This window comes from Falco punctatus (genome assembly GCF_963210335.1).
Source record: "Falco punctatus genome assembly, chromosome: 6".
NCBI classification, from domain to species: Eukaryota; Metazoa; Chordata; class Aves; order Falconiformes; family Falconidae; genus Falco; species Falco punctatus.
Genome location: NC_137585.1, coordinates 22,461,945 through 22,480,789, shown reverse-complemented (window position 1 = coordinate 22,480,789; position 18,845 = coordinate 22,461,945). Strand labels below are relative to the sequence as shown.

The window sequence follows — 18,845 nt, the reverse complement described above, 5'->3', positions numbered from 1 at the left end:
TTGATGAGCCTGACTTCTTATTTTGTAGATGTGTGGCAACCCTTCATTTCACTGGGTTTGTCACTGTTTCTCAGCCCTCCAGAGAGCTTTGCTGACTGTCTTATTAGATCATCTTGTTAGCAGAACTACTTTCTGGGCTCTTCATACTGTAGAAACTGTGGAGTAAAATATGCCTGTTGAAAGAGTTAGAGTAGATCGCAGAGGTGCAGCCTGAATTGTGTATGTGAAAAGGAAAAACCTGTCAAGGCAGCTACCTTTTTTGAGGCTGCCAAGAGAAAAAGGCAAACTGAAGTTCAACCAGTCTTGTACACTCCTCGTCTCAATTACTCGCCCTCTGCTTTTGGGATCAGACCAGGAAACAGCCTCTACAACTGCCCTTCAGAGAGGTGAGTGCTGCCTCAAGTAGCAGAGCATCAGTGACAGAAACTTCATCCATTTTCTTCACCAGCTTTTCTTATTCACGCACTGACTAGATGTGACTTCAGCTGCCATTTGGTAACTGGTGAGATGACAGCTCACAGTGGCCTTTCACTGTTATTAAATCTTTCCCATTCCTCTCACAGTCAGCCTGACGCAAACCAAGTCTGATGTAGACACTTTATTTCTCAATTTCTATCTCTGTGACCAGAGCAAATGTTTCTCCTTCTGATGCCCTCAAAGTACGTTAAGTCCAACTCAGTTGTTCAGAGATCTATTTTGTACCTTGATTTGCTTTGCTTTACCTTCTGTTTGCATATTCTTCTTTTAAAAAAGCAAGAGGCCATCCATGACAAGCTTAGGTTATGGCTGGCTGTTCAGCTGGAATTAGTTGACTTTTTCTACTGCCCTTAGTTAAACTGATCTGTGGAGTTGGTTGCAACTTGAGGTAACTGGCTTTTGTTTTCTGTTGTGTTGCAAATTATCTTTGTGACCTCCTTAACTTCCTGATTTCTTCTTGAAATATGCATGGGGGCACATTTATATATCTTACCATACAGTGACTGTCTCTGTGACATTTGCTGTATTCCTAGAAAAACGGATGACTTGCTCTAGTTATTAATATGTATTATAATGCAGATTGTCCACCTTCTATGAGCTTGTTAAGTCCAGCCAAATAACCGTGTCGAGCTTGTCCGTAGTGCCTTTGAAAACAACTAATCTGGCATGCCACCATGCTCAGACTGTATGTCATCTCAGCGAAGATCTCTAGCTGCAGAAATTCTCCACTGCCAGGTGTGTGGGGAGCTGTTACAAACAAAAAAAACAACTATGCAGGGGGAACAGTTTACAGTCATAAAGCTGGGTCTTACGAAAGGTAGTAGGAATGGCAACAAAAGGTAAATGGCATTAAATACTAAGCATTTCTTTGTTCCACGTCAGTACTCTTGGCAGTAGATTATCCAGCTTCTTTTGCATCCACTGGGGAGGATGACCCACTGGTAACAGTCCCGTGTGGTGTGTCACTCATGTATCCAGTCTTAGTGGTGGTGTGGATCAGCAGGGTGCCATTTATCTCTGATTTGTTTGCAATTTGGGCTCATTCCCTGTGGATCTCTTTGTGGGGCTAGGCCTGTGACTTCCCCCATCTAAGTCCTTACTGCTGAAGTTGTATGCCTGTGCAGAAAGGAGTGCAAGTTTTATGGAGAGAAACGGGGGGCTCTGAAACTGTTTCTCTTAGCAGGGCAGTAAGGATCAAAATTCACATCAGTGTTGCTAATGTCTGTTAAAGAGCTCTTGGAGGTAGTTATGTGTTCTTGTGCGGTGAAGAGAATGTGGATCTCAGACATGTACCTGTATTTGGCATTGCCTCTGGGCTACCACACATGGACTTCCTCACTTGGCCAGAGGGGTTTGGGGATTGAAAAAAGCCTTATTTCTGGCTCAGATTTTTGTCCTCAAGCTTCCACCTCCCACCTTTATCATCGCGTTTAGGTGTTTAACTTTAATGTGACGTTGCAGGACCTTACTCTGTTTACTTTTACATCAATTATTTCTTTTACATCTTGTCAATGTCTTTTCTTTTCTATTGGGATATGATCCCCTCATCCCATTCCCCCCCCCGCCCTGCTTAACTTCCACGTAGTCTGTGTTTGAGTGCAGAGGCCTGTGGTTCTCTGTGTAAGATGTTGAAAAGTGTTCTAGCCTTGGATACTAATGAAAAGATCATCTTCACTTCCTTCTTGGAAGATAACCACCTACGTTATTCCTAGCAGGAGATGTGTGAACCTGCTGTAATGTGTAGCACTTGAGTTTGTCCATGTCCAGACCAACAAACCAATGTTACTGGGCTTTGGACCAGTTTGTAAGAGAGGGAACTCTCTGCTGGGCATACCACAGTTTGCTCATAGTGGTAAAAGGAGCGTTTGGTCTTTAGGGTTTTGGTGGTTGGCCACCTCCCTAATGGGAACACCATGCCACTACGTGGTAGGGCTGCTTGGACCTTCTGACTTGGGGGAGGGGGTGTGGGTGCAGCTATAGGCAGGGTGTTCCCAGAAGAAAAGTGGCAATTTATAATTAACGAACATTTTCAAGCTGTAAATTGATCTAGCAAACTCAAGTAATGTAATCTTGTTGTCTTGTTTGTTTGACTATGGAAATGAGTCCATGTAAAAGACACTTAAAGGTGTGCTTGGGGGGGGGTCCATAAACTTTGCACCACAATTTTAAATTTGCATCTTGTATCTTTTGCTGTATCTTATACAGCAACATACTGTGCCTCAGAAAGATGAGGTTATATTTTTTCACTTTACATTTTGAAAACCCTATGAAATTTGGAAGTGATATTCTCAATCTTCAAATTGCCTAACTAGTCAAATGTAAGTGGATATATCTGTAATTTTGTTTTCTCAAGTAACATAGATATAGAAACAAATTATGTAAAATATTATTGTCCCTCAATTTTATTTTATGACTTGTTCTAAGTTATTAATCTAAACAAACTATCTAAAGTGAAGGGTGATCTTTCCTCTCTATCTATTTTCTCCAATAGGCTCTTTCAGATTACATGAAATGGAAAAATTATTTTCTTTGGGGTTGCTTTATTAACTTCTTCGGGTGCATACCAAAAATAACTGTTTCAATGTATTCTTTGCTGAGAACCAGCTCTGAAAGAAGTCAGCAAAAGGGTATGTGGGAATGTGCATGGGTTTTTTCTGCATTTTTTTAAAAATCAATCTTGCAGGGGGAAAAAAACACTTTACTTTGTTTAACATTTTTTGGCAAAAAACAAAGGCATCTTCATGCCTGAAACTGTTTATCAAGAAATGTCAGTGTTCTTTTCCTCTTTCTAGGCACTGCCAAGAACACTTGACTGTTCCCTTCTTCATCCTATCGCATTCAGTTCACACATGCAGTGCTCCATTATCTCTTTTGCTAATAATATATACAGTGAACCTTGTTTTCTTAGTCAGCTCTGATATCCTATTCTCTGAAGGTAACAAGATTCAAATTTATATAGTTTGCTAAACTCTACTGCATTGTCTTCCTCTGCAGAGGCTGCAAGCAGGCTGCTTAGCCACCTTCTTCCCCCCATGGTTCAGTCTCCCCTCTGGTTCCAGCAATTGTTTCCCAGAAGGCAGATCCATGCCCCAAAGTTGGAAAGGGAGTCCTCTGGGGTGGCCAGCAATCCTACTGCAACTGAGGTCCCAAAGGGAAAGCCATTTGAGGTGGTTCCCACAATCCAGCTAAAATGCATTTTCTTGACCAATTATTTTTTTCAGGGCTTGCATTTTCTGCTTTCCTTTTAAAGCCCTTTCTTCAAAATGGGGAACTGACCTGTAGACCCCAGTCCCTCCATCATGATCGTTTTATCTCTCTGAGCTATTTTGTGCTGCCTGAGCTGTTCAAAATAATCTTCAGAGTTGCTCAAACAGCTGGTGAAAAAAGAGGCTGGTTAAGTTAGGAGTATGGAAATTTTCTGACCTGGACTTGGAAAGCTGCTTAGTTTACGTGTTTGCTGGCATGTGAATCCAGATATCAGTACTGCTTGACCTGGATCTTGCTCCAGAATTTTGATCTGAAAAGGATCCAAATTTGAGGGACATTCAGACCTAGTGTTTCAGATCAGCCCATGGGAGAGGCATCTTCCAGCTGTAACATTTGAAACTTTGTTTATATTACAATTACTTTCCATGGTTTTGAACCCTCTTCTCATAATAATAAAGTTCCAGCAAAGGGACACTGGAACAGAAATGTCATCAACTATTTCTTTAGCCACCTTACTACCAGATAGACATGAACAGGCTTGGTACATAAACCTTGCATTGGTAGAAAGCTGAAACGTGCACCAACCCACCAAAACATGCATTGACCAATAACACATTGCTGGCCAAATTCTGCAAGTTCAGCACTCTGGGCCTCACAGTTACACCAAGGAGAATGCTGGCCCCACAGAGTCTGTTCATTGTTGTTTTGAAATTTGAAAGAGAGAGAAACTTGATTGTGTCATCATCTTCTTCAAGCCATAAATCTTCCTCCTGCTTCCTTTAGAAAAATATTCAAGATGACAGGAGTTCTTGTAAATTCTGTTTCATCATACATCAAAGCATTGGCCATGCTAATCTACTATTTTAAAAGATGCAGCCATAGTGAAACTCTCTACGAGAAAATTTCTGGAAAAAAATCTTCCAAGTTCATAAATAACCTTTTGGGTGGGTATCTTAACTTCAGAATTTTCTACTTTTCTTTTTTTTTTTTATTGTTCTAATGGTACAATAAAACTAAAATTGTCTGGAAATACATCTGGCAAACAAGACCTCATAGATAAGAGCAAAATTCGAAATTTTAAATATTTGTCACTCTTCCAGTTATAATCTGCCATTTCTCTTTGACCCAGTTCTTTTCTTTGCTGAGTGGCTCTGATCAATACCTCTAATCTGCCATCAAATGCTTTTCATGTATATATTTCAAATAAGGGAATATGTAATTTGCCCCACTTACAAATAAAAATCAGCCTTGCAGAGCTGAAGTGATTTTACCAAAGTCACACAGAAGAAAAAGTCTCCAGAGCTCCTGCCTGGAAAGTGTCCAGAATCTGTACACTGCAATGCTTTGGGTTTTATCTTATTTTTTTCCCAAAGTTTAGTTACCCTTTATTAGCAGTATAAACATTTCACTATATTTTCATACTTATAGTAGGTTAAATACATGGGCATGGTGGAAACAACGTCCGTGATACAGTTTCATGTAGGATTCAGGGGTTATGAAAGTAATATTTGACCTTGAAGAGTAAGGGGAGGGGACTGTTTTTCTTTCTTTTATTGTCTAGTAAAATTTTCAAGGCCTTGTGTATCAAAAATTGCTGCCAGGGTAACTACAACACAGACACATTTACCATCTACCTTCACCTCTGGTGACCTGTCTCAGTGGTTGAGCAGCACAGCAGCAGACCATAATGTCTCCTATTATGGTCTCCTCATCCCAATAATCTGGCCCTACGCAAACAGTCTCTTTTCAGCATGTGATAAGCATGCAGTCTCAGCCTTCTAGGGTGTAGTTCCCTGGATTTTATCACAATGTTGAGAGTACATTTCCAATAAATAGTAGAAGATGTCAGAGGATGTGACTGAGGCGTACTTGGACTGAGCAAGTCAACTCCACCTATAAATGAAGGCTCAGGAGTTCTGATGAGATTGATTAAGACATTACTGTCTTTGCAAATGAGCAATCAGAGCCTGATGCGAATGTAAACAGAAGTTTTGCAGCACAGCCCAAAGCAGACTCCTGATCTTTCCATTCCTATATACATTTCATAATACTCCTTAGTGAGTTCAGTTGAACTTGAAAAGATGTCCACTCCCTTCTGCTGAAAACTGTCCCTGTAAAGGGTCACTGGAGTAGTTCATGTGCTAGATAACTTCAGGTATGCCAATTGAAAAAAGAAAGATCAGACATTCCTTAGGGCGGGGGGGGGGGGGGCTGCAACTATCCTTGCTATCATGATTTCTCAGACTGATGAACCTGTGTATCCAATTCAATATGATTTCCAGCACTGCCAACTAGGACAGAGGAATGACAGCAGCTCTTGGATGTATTTTCTGTTCTCTAGGTGCGTCATGTCTGGGAGATTTTTCTTAGGGCAAACATGCACTGAGGACAGGAAAAGAACACTGGAGCAACTGTGATCTCAGTGAGAAAGCTACAAAGCTTAGTTTCAATATGCTATATTTAAAAATTCATTTGGCTTGTCCTCCTCCCATCACCAGTTCTGTATTTTTTTCCAAAATATATATAAAAAAATTGTTTGAATATGAAACGTGTTAAACATTATACAAGTTGATCTTTTCAGGATGGTTATGTGACTTCCCATGGACAAGGAACAATTCTCAGAGAAGCAGCAAAGCTAGTGATTGGAGACAATAGGGTTTATGTGATTTTGGCTTTCCTATTTACCAGAAACAGCTGACATTAGAAGAAAGAATATAATTAATTTTCTCTGTCTAGTCAATCCTTTTCCTTTGAACATGTAGCACTAAGAAGATGCTAATTATGGAGCTATCCTTTTCTGCAGCCCTTTCTAAGATAAATTCTTATTATTTTAAGTGAGCCTAAGGCAATACCCTTTACTAATACAGTGATGCAAATTTGTGCATGCTGCCACCACAGGAAAATTCTCCAGATGAAAAGGGAAGTAACAAGCAACAGGGAGATTTTTGTTTTAGACCTCTTTTTTTTTTTTTTTTTTTCTGCATAGAGGCCAAAATTTGAGGTGTGCCAAATATTACTGCTCTAATCCTGTCTAGTGTTAGCTATTTGCTCAGCACTCGATGGAATAGATGGAAGAGAAAGGAAAGATCTTGGTGCCAAAGAACTTGATTTAAGTAATACACTTTGAACTCTTCTGGTAAGTATCTTGGAAAGAATGGTTGTTGACTTGGCAAGAGAGTGATTTTTTTGACTGAATTGGAAGGGAGAAGATGCCTACACAGAAGGGTAGAGAAAGAAAATACCCAGGCCTTAAATGGTGTTATTAGTTACAAAAGTGCAAGCCAGGTTAATGGACCCAAGATGGCAGCAGACTTTGGGGAAAAGCAGCTCAACATGAGCTGCCAAACCCTTTCTAGTCAGTAGTGGCAATTTTTGTTGTTGTCCCTATTGGAAAGATTATAAATGAATTTTTAAAAGACATGTGATTGGTCTGAAGGAATGACTGCACGTGTAACTTTTTTAGTTCATGTTTTACTGAGTATGGAAGTAGGCAGAAAGCGTACACCACCGTAGGGTTTAGAGTGAAAAATGGAGACTTGAGATGTTTGAGCAGGGAGGAACAATTAGGACAAGATTTGTAACAAAAAGGTGTTGATGACAATGCATCCCGAAGCAGTTAAAAAAAAAAAAAAAAAACCAAACCAAAACACCCCAATGTCTAACTTTAGTTTTGTCAATGTTCATGAAATTTTTTTAATCAACAAAATTAGAGAAAAATAGGAGTTGCTTTTGAATAAGCATCTTGATGTGGGTTAATCATTTTGGTAAGAACAATACTCTCTTTCAATTTATTTAGTCCAGAGGATAGGAACATTGTTTGATAGGAGCTTTTTCTTGATTTTTATTTTCTTTTTTAATCCCAGGTGTCATCAGAAGGTCATCCCTCTTTTCCATGGCAGAATCTTGGGTTGATAGGAGCTATACAGGCAAATATTTAAACTTCTTCATAGAATTACAAAATAACCTAGGTTGGAAGGGACTCTATGGATGTTATCTAGTCTACTCCCCACTCAGACAAGGGTCAGCTAATGTCATACTCGAGAAGAGAGTGTTCCTTTTCCTCTCTTGTGCTAGAACAAGCTACACTTTCTTTAAGGAATACCTTACCTGTGTAAAAGAAAGAAATCAATGAAACATGCTTTTATCAGCTAGTACTTGTGCATCTGTGTGTTTAACTTATGTGATACCATTGCTTTGCTTGGTAAGTAGTGATGACATACAAAAGTCAACGCTTATTTTCAAGATGTGAAAAAAGATCTCTGCATTTTAGTGTGACCTGTAAATCTTAGTCATTGCCATATCCACACAGTAGTCTAACATCAGCTTTAAAAAGTCTTCAGGTAGTGTCAGTAGTCGCCTTGACAACTTTATTGTGTGATTTCATGCATACCTATATCATCTTTTTTTCTTTCTCTCTACTGTCACAAGAGTTAAAACCTGTGGCAATGAAAGGCTGATCTTTAAGTATTGTTTTGATCTGGAACACGAGACTGTCATGGAACAGATAGGAAGCTGGTCTCACAAAAGCTGTAGTGACAGCTTTTACATATCACTGCCTATCCACTAATAGAATAAAGCTAGCAACTCTTTTATGACAGTTGGATAATTAGATAGGCTTGGTCATGTCTGGTCTGATATGGATTCGCTGTGATGATGGATTCACATTTAGATGAGATGATCGATGTTCATTATTAATCTTACTGCCTACTGTCTCCAAGATGTAGATTTTGGGTTTCTATTATGCTAAGAGTTGTATAGATATTTAACATGATATACCACAGAAATGTGAAAAGGGATTTGGGGTGAATAAACTGTTACCCTTTTCATCCAAGTAAGGGAACAGAAGAAGTGTAAGGGTAAAAGATTTAGATCCCAAAGTTCCTGAAAACATACCAGGAATTATTTTTGTTAACTTCAATAAACTATGGAACAGGTCTTAATTAATTTGCACAGGATCAAAAGGGGGAAGTCTGAGGCAGTCTGAAAACTGAACTTAGCCTTGGGGCAGGTCTTTAAGCAGTGAATTGCTATGTAGTCTATTCCTGTCTTGCTGTATAGTTCTATATTTGAGAAGAAAAATCAATTCAGAAAAGTGCCTCTCAACAGTCTTATGCATTCCCCAGTCTCTGGGAGTTTCTGAAAACTTTCTGATTACCAGAGGTCTGCCATTGATACAAATTCACTTCATGTAATTAGAAGAGCTTATTTCCTTCCTGGAACTCGATAGCCACAATAATGACATGTTGGAAACACCACACTTTCTGTGCTTTTTGTGTTCAAAGTTCAGACTGGGTCACAGAAGGGACTGGATCAAATCCATGAAGAGCCATGTGTGAGAAATGCATAGCCTTTCTGCCTCCAAGTTGAAACGTATGCTGCAGCTGTAAATCAAGCGCAGGTGAGAAGATTAAGAGACATCATTTGCAGCTGGAGCTGTTGGTCAGCTGAGTGGCGAGGCCAAGAACATGCATGGTCAAACTGCATGGAAGCCCCATGATACTGCAGATCTGAGGTTTGCAAACCCCACCTAGCTGGTGTGTTGCTTCTCAGAAATGTTTGCATCGGAGACTTTTCTCTGAGATACAGTGCGTAGTTGTTTGAAATCTCGTTCTCGTGGCTCAGGGACCGTCAGGGTGCTGTTCCACCCCTTCCTCAGTGACTGGTGGTGTGGGGTGCTCAGCCTTGGCTGTGTTAACACAAGGTGACATCATATAATCTGAGGAAGGTGATGGAGAGGTCAGCAACTAACTTTCCCTGCTGGATCCCCAAGTAAGTGCAGAGTGGGACAGAGCCTGAAGGATCTCTGTGTCATCTAAATGGGAAACATACATTTAAATGTGTGGATGGATATAAATGAGCTCTGGACAATATAGGCATTATTTTCTGACTTGAGATCTGGGCTAGACAGGCAGAAAGAACAACTCATGGAATCCAAAGCATATGGCACATTTCCATCTGAAATATAGTGACTGCTTTGGGAACATGAGTACTAAACTACACACTGCTTTTTCCTCCAGGTCACTGAGAAAATACTGTGAGCTGTCAGTGCGTTATGTTGGCTCTGACCTCTGTATTTCATTTAGCCTTCCTACAAGTTAAGCTGAAACTCATTCAACAAATCCCTGTAGCCTCCTTTACCTTAAAGGAGCCATTTCTGTATACTAAGAAAAAGAAACCCCCAAACTCAACAAATATTTTAATTCTCAGCATATCAAATCAGAAAATAAATATTAATATTTTTTCCTTGATGTGATAATTATTGTTCCTTTACTCATCCTTGAATATAGAAAATTGACTAGACAAGTGGTTGGTAACCTCAGACTACCCACATGATCTGTGAGATCACGACATGTTCTGTGCAACCATCTTAATAAAGCATTTTGTTTTGATAAAGGTTTATGGGGGTCCATGGTGTCTGAGAATAAAAGGCCTACTTGATCAGAAGTTAACACTAGAAAACTACAGAGTATACTAAATTGTGCATGAGCTGACAAGAACAGTTGGACTAGCTATTGCACAGATATTTTTTTCAAAATATATTTGTGAGAAAGAGCTGTCTTAAGCAGCTGTCTAAATGTGTTCACTGAGCTCACCAATATCTAAAATAAATTGTGGTGGGGATTGTTTTTTGTAAATGTTTTCTAAATGTTTCAATTTAAAACCAAAAACAAATCCACCCCAAAATCACTAACCTTTTGCATTGGCAACTTTCAGGTTTTTCCTTGAAGAGGATAAAGACATGAAAACAGCCCAGAATTTGGTGGTGAAAACTTTAGGCCAACACATGGGCAAAGCACGGTAGAATATCATGCCTTTTGAGTTACAGACGTGCTCCGTATCTTCTGGATTTCTGTCTGCAGCCATCTCTAAAATCCCAAGATAAACTCAAGGACTACAAAGGTAAACACTATGATCTTTCAATTGCCAGCTCTTTTTTTCTACTGACATCAGTTTCCAAAAGTTGGAGTGGAGTTGGTAGGTTTTATTGGGAAAATTGTCTGAAACCAGGCTGGTAATTAACTCTTTGCTTCAGAATGACAACAAACCTTGCCCAGAAGTGAAGACCTGATGGCCTGCTAGCAAAACATGCTACCTCATCCATTTCTTCTTTCCTCCCTGCAGTAATAATTATTTCAAAAGAATCTGAGATTAAACCTCAGATAATAGCTCATTGCTATGTATAAATGTCAGAATGCTTCAGAGAACTTTAATTAGCTTCTTTTCTAGGAATTCTGAAGATCTCTCTCTTCCCTACTTTTCTCCCTCTCTAAAACAACTTCTTGTTATTTCTGATATCATTCTTGAAATGTTTCCTATTGAGTTATAAACTTTGAATGTGGTAACTCCACAGCAGAGAAATACTGTTCTTCAGAGAAAGACCCTAAAGGAAGTTGCAGGCTTTTTGCATTTAATATGGTTATTCCAAATACTGAAAAACAGAGAAAAGAAGCAACTAAACTCTATTGAGGGGAAATACACCCTGCTTTCAGAGTGCAAAACTGAGATAATTTAGATCAAAATTGATATAAGCTTCTGTCCCAAATTTGTACTGAGTTGAACGTTTACATGAATGTGGTTGAGATTATATCTGTTCTTAGGAGATATAAGATTTTTGGACACTAGTTTTCAGTGTTCAGTTTTTAGCAAAGGTTTTCTAGCAAAGGTTTTTGTGAGGAACTGCACAACTACAGAAAGCTCTGCAGGGACAAAACCTAAGAACAAAAAAAAACTTGTTTGGATTTTTTTTTAACTATTTTTTTCTTCTTTTCTTTTTCTTTCAAGCAGAAGCTGAATAGAACTGAAAGCTTCAGATTAATTTTCTGGAGTTTTGAAAGCAGAAATCAGTGACTCAGAGGATGTGTTCTATCGCTGCCATTTCACAAGCCACTATGATGACTTTTAGACAACAGATTTACCTTTTCTATACCCAATCTCCTCCTCTATTGAAAAGAAAAAAATAGATTGGGGGAGATGAATGATTTTGATGTTTTCTCTGGTTATGAGACCTTGCTCATTACTTACTGCTGCTCTTTGGAGCTGAGAAATGGCTACTGTGAGAGAGTTCTAGGTAGACAACTGATTTTCTTGGACTTTAGATACGGTTCGAAGTTACGCAGTTCTCACTTGCAAAAGTTATGAGAAGCTCAAGCCCAAAAGAATGAAATGAAATCTGCCTGCAAATGGTGATAGAGAACGCCTGATCTGTGTACGTGCAAGAGATCGCATCTCCCTACAGCCATGAACCCTCTCCACCTAATGAACTTCTCACTGCCATCAAAAACTTAGTTCAAGATTTAAAGTTACATGCTTTTAGTTGTGACAACCCTGAGATCTCGTACTAATTTGAAAGTTTTGGGGGAAATATGGTAGTGGCACTGATCTACAAAGGCTTGCACAGAATCTGGGAGCTTTGTGCTCTGATATGTTCTGGCATTATTTGACATACTCTTTCATCATGTTTCAGTTGTTAATATTGCAGGGAAAATGATGCTTTTGAACTCCTGAGAAAAATGGCATATTCCTCTATTTGTAGCTAATTCTATTTATGATGAAATACATATAGTATAACTGGGATAACACAGAGTAAAATTATTGAGAGATACTTATTTCCCATTACTTAAAAACTAACCCTGAAATACTGAACAATTCAGAAACTTTATTACAATCTGGATATTAGAAACCTGGCATTAATTACAAATTCCAACCCTAATGTATATTGCATAATAATATTTTTATTTCTTTTTGGTTAGATATGCAAAAAGAAACAAACCCAAGTCAAAACTAAAAATATTCAGCTTTCTCTGATTACTTGTTTTGGTCAGATCACCTGTGTTGCAGTGTTAATGTATGAAATCTTGCAATTGCTTTTCAGGAAAATTGGAATTTGACCTTTATGTAGGTTATGTCCCTTTGGGGTTATTTACTGTTCCTTTTATTTCATTTTTTTCCTGTCAAAAGTTCTTTCTGCATGTTCTTGTTATTCCTTGTAGCAATGATAGCTTTGACAGGTGAGGAGAAGCAGGATGGAGATAAACCCTGAAAAAACAGTCTGATAATAAACCATTGATTTTTAATTTACTGATGTATTCTTAGTAACTGGAACTTGCTGGATTTTGAAATAAGGTTCTGTAAATCCCTGATACTCTATAAATACAAATTTAAAAAATGAAAAAAAATTTAGGTTTGGTCTGCAAGGTATAATTTGAGATCTGTCTACAAACTTATTTTTTTATTATTATTATTCTGCATGTTAGTATTTCATGGTAGGACATAGGTGCTCCTAATTATACAGAATGTTTCAGTCTGGTTTAGGACTGTGATACTTAACAAAGGGCACTGTACTGTATTTATGAGATAATCCCTTATTAAAAAAAAAAATATTTCCAACTCTTCGGAGCACCTGTGGTCGGTGTTAAGAATTTACATCCAAAGGCGTTTGTAGGTACTGCATTCCTGTGAAAGGGACCTTTAAGAAGTGATACAGCCTCTTTGCCCACAAAACATCCCTGGATATTCAGTTATGTTGACAACTGCCATTAAAAAAAAAAAAAAAAAAAAAGGCAACAACCAAAAAACTACAGACAACTTCTTTTAAAACAATAGCACTAGGGATAGGCAAATGCTGTTTTGGGGAATCAAGTGGATATGAAAGAGACCAATCCAAAAAGGCAGAAAAGCAAACTCTCTGATTTATTAGGTGACAGCCAGTAGTGTAAACTTACCTCCCACTTTCCTACCATTTTACTTCAAACTAAAAGTGAAGGAGAGATCCTTCAAGGAGATGAGAGAGGTTGGATATTGGAGTCTTTTCTCCACCTGTTGGCTACCAAGGCTGTGAACCAGGGGCTTGGCCAGCCCTCTGCATACCCCTTGGAGTCAGGGGGGTCCTGCCCTAGGAACTTTGTCTCTTTCTGCTGCGAGCTGCAGTGATAGCTTTCCTCACATGCAACTGAGTTTACAGAACTGTCTGAACTGGCCTCACACAAGCCATCGTTATCACCTCCTAGAAACCTTGCAAAGCACAGGATGACAAAATGCTTGCTCTGTGTTTTCATAACCCTGCAGTAATTAGTGCCTGGCATCCGTAATGGAAATAAAGTGCATAACATCTCAGTTTCTAAGATGACACTGTTTTCATTACATATTTAATTTTTCAAAGAACATAAAGGCAGATACATCAAAATTCCAAGGAGCCTTTTTTAATTAAAGCCTCTATATTTTTTCTTTTATTCTCAAGATATGCAAATGGATCGAGCCATTAAAGAGAAAGATAAAGGGAACCCCAAACAGTGTTTATGCATAGCCTTTATGACTGTAGCTACTTATTTTGCAGGAGACATTATTTTGTCTGGAGCAAGTTGTAGTGCAGCTTGACGCAACTCAAGGCTGCGTTGCAGTGCTACAGAGGCAGTGACCGGAAGGATGACTTAGAGTCTGGGGAAGTTTCACCTCACGGCATAGATCCCGCACCCAGACATCATGCAGTACTCTGCCAGAGGTGGCATTCTGACACCTGCCCTGCCCTTCAGCTGTTTAGGATCATGCTTTGGGTTCATTTGTTGGCTTGGGTTTGGAGGGGAACAAGAGAGTGGCTTACAGCTGGTTCCTCTCTTCTGCGATGATGCTTCCTCTGCTATAGCTTAATACCCACACCATGTATGATTGTTTACCACTGATATGATGTACCTTCTCTTCAGAACAACTGTGCACTATCCTTGGAAAGCAGGCATAGCTGGCAGCAGGTGAAAAGTTGTCTCTGTTTAAATTGCTGGCATAGATCTCCCAGATCACTTAGCCCAGGATTTTACCCAAGAACCTTGGGATCGAGATCCGTGTTATTTAGTTGGCAGGACAGAGTCTGGGTGGTGGGTTTCACTGAGGTCGTTTAATAACCCTGGTACTGTAGCTTTTTTGACCAGCCTTGAAATGGTTAGCGAGGACATTTGGTTTTGTGCTTCACTGTAGATGCTGCCTGACCTTTTGATTCCAGGCCTAGCAGCCAAATAAGTTCAAACAAACTCATCCAAATGCTGAAGTGCTTATTCAGGCAAAATTCACTGTTTGTTTTCCTTAGGTAATGATTAAATGAAAACTGAATCAGGACTTCTGGTATTGGCCCCTTAGATGCTGGAAGACAACACTTTGGAGACAACTAATGGAAGATCAATGCCTAGGAATTCAATACACTATTTTTTTAATTTTTATTTGTTTTATTATATATTATCTACAAGCACAAGCTTTCATATTTTTAATGTAAAAATGCATACAGATCATTATATATATAAAAATCAATGAGCCTTGTAGCAAACTGCCAGGTGCAACTGTCCCCAGGTTTGGGGACAGCTTGTCTGGATCCAGGTGCAAACCCAGTGGCTGATCCTCACTTCCATCATGGTTGCACCGAACTCCCAGATACAAAGATTCTCAAAGTTCTAGGGAAGTCTTGGTTCCTGATCCAGGTCTTGCAGCATGGGCATGACTAACTCTTCATCAATTGAAGATAAATACTTAAAAGCTTCATAAATGACAATCAACTTGTTGCAGGTAACAAGTATGCATTTCACCTTTCCTCTCCCCCTTTTTTTATCATCCTTCCCATCTTCTCTCCGCAGAAATAACAGGCAGAGGGGAGGAATTTAAAGTTAGTGTCATATGTATACATTTCAATAGCAGCAGTAGAAGCAGAATTTAAACTCTTGATGTCTGCTGCAGAAAGGCTATGGAATGGGGTTCATGTTGCATTTTAGCTCAATTTGCACATTGTAGGAATATGCCACCTTTATAGCATAGCCAATAATATGTTGCAACACGGTGAGCAACGTAAATCAGATTGCATTTAATGTTATGTAATATGTATCAACAGATTATAATATACTATAACTGGCTTGACAAGCAGCTCATTACACCAACGAGAAAATTAATGAGCAATTAAGTAAATTTGCATTTCTGTGGGAGGAAAGGTCACAAAATAGCATTTTGTGTTTATCATGCTCGACAGTTTCCAAATTCAGTCTTTGCAAAGTAACATTACTATTTTTATTAGCGTTTCTTTATATAACAAGCCATGATTACACAGTGGAACATTTACTTTCACTAGGATTTTATAATTTCTCTATACAGACACTATAAAAGAAGATATAATCTGCTGAGATCCTTTTGAAAAGTATTAGGGCCATAACTTAGCCTCTCCTTCCTTTGAACTCTCCTGATATGAATACGATTAATTTATTTTCTCTTGTCCTTTGTATATTACCTTTCTGTATTTCAAATGCAGCTCAACTCTGAACCCCAAGAAAGGTTTTCAGAGAAAAGAACTGTTGAAGTTGTTTTTAAAAGGGATAAATCAATTGCTTTGCATACCGACATAAAAACTTCCCTCTCAGCTATGTTGCCATGGGATTGCAGGTAAGGGTTCTGTTTACTTCAGATACATGCAATGACAGTGGTTTGAAAGATAACGGGATGAATTAGTGCCTCGACTTGCAAATGCTCACTGTGGCTCCTACTGTTGTAGCATACACATTTGCACATTCAGGCCTCCAGCTAATGACTACGGGTGTGTGAACGGGCACTAGCCCTTTCTTTCACGCTCGTATTGATGCTGCATTACTAATAGGACTAAAAATGGTAAAACCTGTATTTTATTTTATTTTTAACAGAAGTTAGATATGACAAATCGTTCGGGAACAGATGTGCCACGAAGACAGTGGTATCACCTGTTGAAAGAACTGCCTGCCCAGAAGCACATGGTAGAATTTCCATTGCAGTGTGCCTAGCTGATGTATGGCAACATACCTGAATATGAGGACTAAAATATAGACATTGATTCCAGAAGAGTGAAATGTTTTCACTATCTAGAATAGGGAAAAGAGAAAATAAACAACAGCACAAATAAAATATACATCAGAATTTGATGTTCTTTGATGCTGGTTGGGTAAAAGAGAATGCTTTAAAGAAATTTATTTTTATAAAGTATCTTTAAGCCAATCCTTTTGATAAAAGTCCTGACTTGGGACTTTTATCTGTCACAGGGATATACAGGCTTGATTCTCCAGCCTGTTCCACCACATACATGGTTACCTATAACTGTATAAAGTGCTATCCAACCAGATATCCTCACCCTCCTGCATCTGCAGCAATTTGCATTTGATAATCTTTCGGTTTTACTTCCTCACAGAAGTGAATAACTATATGAGGTACAAAGCAGTGGAGAATCAAGTTGTAAGCACTTGCTACAAGGGGGCTGTTCCTAAAAGAATACTGCAAATATTCCCAATTGTTATCCCAACCTTTGGCTGCAGTTCTATGTGATGACAGTCTGAGCTGCACACCACACTGCCTGAAAGGATGCTACACAACTGGTGGGAGACCAGCACAATGTGAATGAAAATCTTCCAGTTTGTTGCATCTTTTAACACAGTTACAAACCAAGTAGACAGGAGGCAAAACTTGACAGCTGGCTTAAATGAGATGTCTGAGGGAGGAGAGAGAGGATTAAAAACTGGACACCTTTTATCCCAGGCACCAAAATCTGATAAAGCACTTTCACTTCAATTTGCCAGATAAGTCATAAAAAATGTGCTGGTTTAAACCACAGAGTGCTTCAAGCAATCTGGAAGTTTAAACAGCTGGAAATTATGGCCTTTTGATATGGCAGTGGTGATTCACATCTGATTTACATTTGGGCTTACTTTGAATACTTGCCTTCCCATGGATTCAGTTCTTCTTCAGTTATAAGATAGAGTAAGAGGAACAACTTGAATTGAAATAAGACCAAAGCAAAAATGTAAAAAAAAGCTAAAAACTACCCATAACTAAATCAATAGTAGTGTGATTATTTTTTTGGTTTTATTTCCCAACTCATACACTCCCATTTCCCCAAGTACAGTACTGCAGTTTGAGGGGGAAATGCTAAAATGCGACTGGACTAGCTGATTATTTCTTGATGAATTCCACAGTTTCAGAGGATCTGGATAAGCAGCTGAACTTCAGCTCTTTCAAAATGTGTATCTTGTTGGCTAAACACTCCATGAAATAGACCTTTCCTGCATTTTTTGCGTACCTTGCTAAGAACATCAGTACTCATAGATTTGGAAAAAATAACAAGGAAGGACAGTTTGGAGTAAAAGCACACAATGTGCCAATTGAGAGCTGGTGAAAGGTGACAGAGGAACTTTCCAATACAATGCAGCAGCCTCTACACGTATTCAGTCCTTGAGAACACTGGTTGTAATGGTTGTTGATGGACTGAGGGCTGAATCTTGCTCTCCAATGGCTTCTGAGCAACTGGCTGGCTGGAAATCATGTTTAGGCACTACTGACTTGCAGGGGACTGGAGCCAGCCTTGTAGAAGCAGAAGATGCTCTGTCAGTGCCAATCCCCACAATCACCTAGTCCTTTGGAGTTTGCTTTTTTTCCCTTTGCTTCCTCCCCTCCCCTGCCCTATGTTAGCCAGAAGCAGTGTGGCTAAATACGTTCTGAAATAGGAAAAAAGTCTGACCCTGTGTTACTCAAAAAGTGGTGGTGTTTGTCTTTTTTATTTTTTTAATTGCAAAGCTTTGACCATTTTTAGTTAAGTGTGCTCTGCCTGCCTCATCCCTACTCCAAGCTAATATGCTATAAAATGCTTCTCTGGCTTAGTTCCACTCTTTTTAGCTGCTGATTTTGGTAAGCATCTTATTAATTGCCTGCTTGACATGGGTGGTGGAGCTTCGTCTCCGAGTCTTGCCCTGGACCATCTTTCGACGCCGTACCTCACGACAGAGCTCATAGAAGGCCTCCATAATGTTGCCTTCTCCTGTGCAAGCAGAGCACTCGTAAAAAGCACATGCCAGTTCTGTGGCCAGCTTTTCACCTTCCTCTGTGCTGACCTGCCTGGAGTGATCCAAGTCTGCTTTGTTCCCCACTAGGATCAGGGTGACATTTTTGGGTTTTTTAACTTCATCCAACAAGTTCTTAAGTGGCAGCACTTCCTCAAAGCTGCCTCTGTCCGTGATGTCGTAAACCAGAACAAAGCCTTCACCCCATCGCACGTGTCCTTCTTTCTGTATAGCATCCTCCTGCTTTGAAAAGACAGACACCAGGCTTAGGAATCTGATTTATGAATAAGACACCAGGCCTTCAGATAGATGTTGATCCTACAAAGCCGTGTACATCTGCTT

At 39.3% G+C, this 18,845-nt stretch overlaps 1 protein-coding gene across 3 annotated transcripts in view; it reads right to left on the bottom strand.

Moving 5' to 3' along the window:
• The window catches only part of RERG (RAS like estrogen regulated growth inhibitor), a 143,655-nt gene that overhangs the window by 21,127 nt on the left and 103,683 nt on the right, over positions 1–18,845 (bottom strand). For 2 of the 3 annotated variants that reach the window (XM_080390985.1, XM_080390984.1), the window contains exon 6: positions 3,901–18,746. In XM_080390985.1, coding sequence (XP_080247111.1) covers positions 18,336–18,746 — 411 coding nt within the window. In that variant the 3' untranslated portion in view covers positions 3,901–18,335. The remainder of the gene's footprint in view (positions 1–3,900; positions 18,747–18,845) is intronic. The other variant, XM_080390986.1, reaches the window with a different exon arrangement.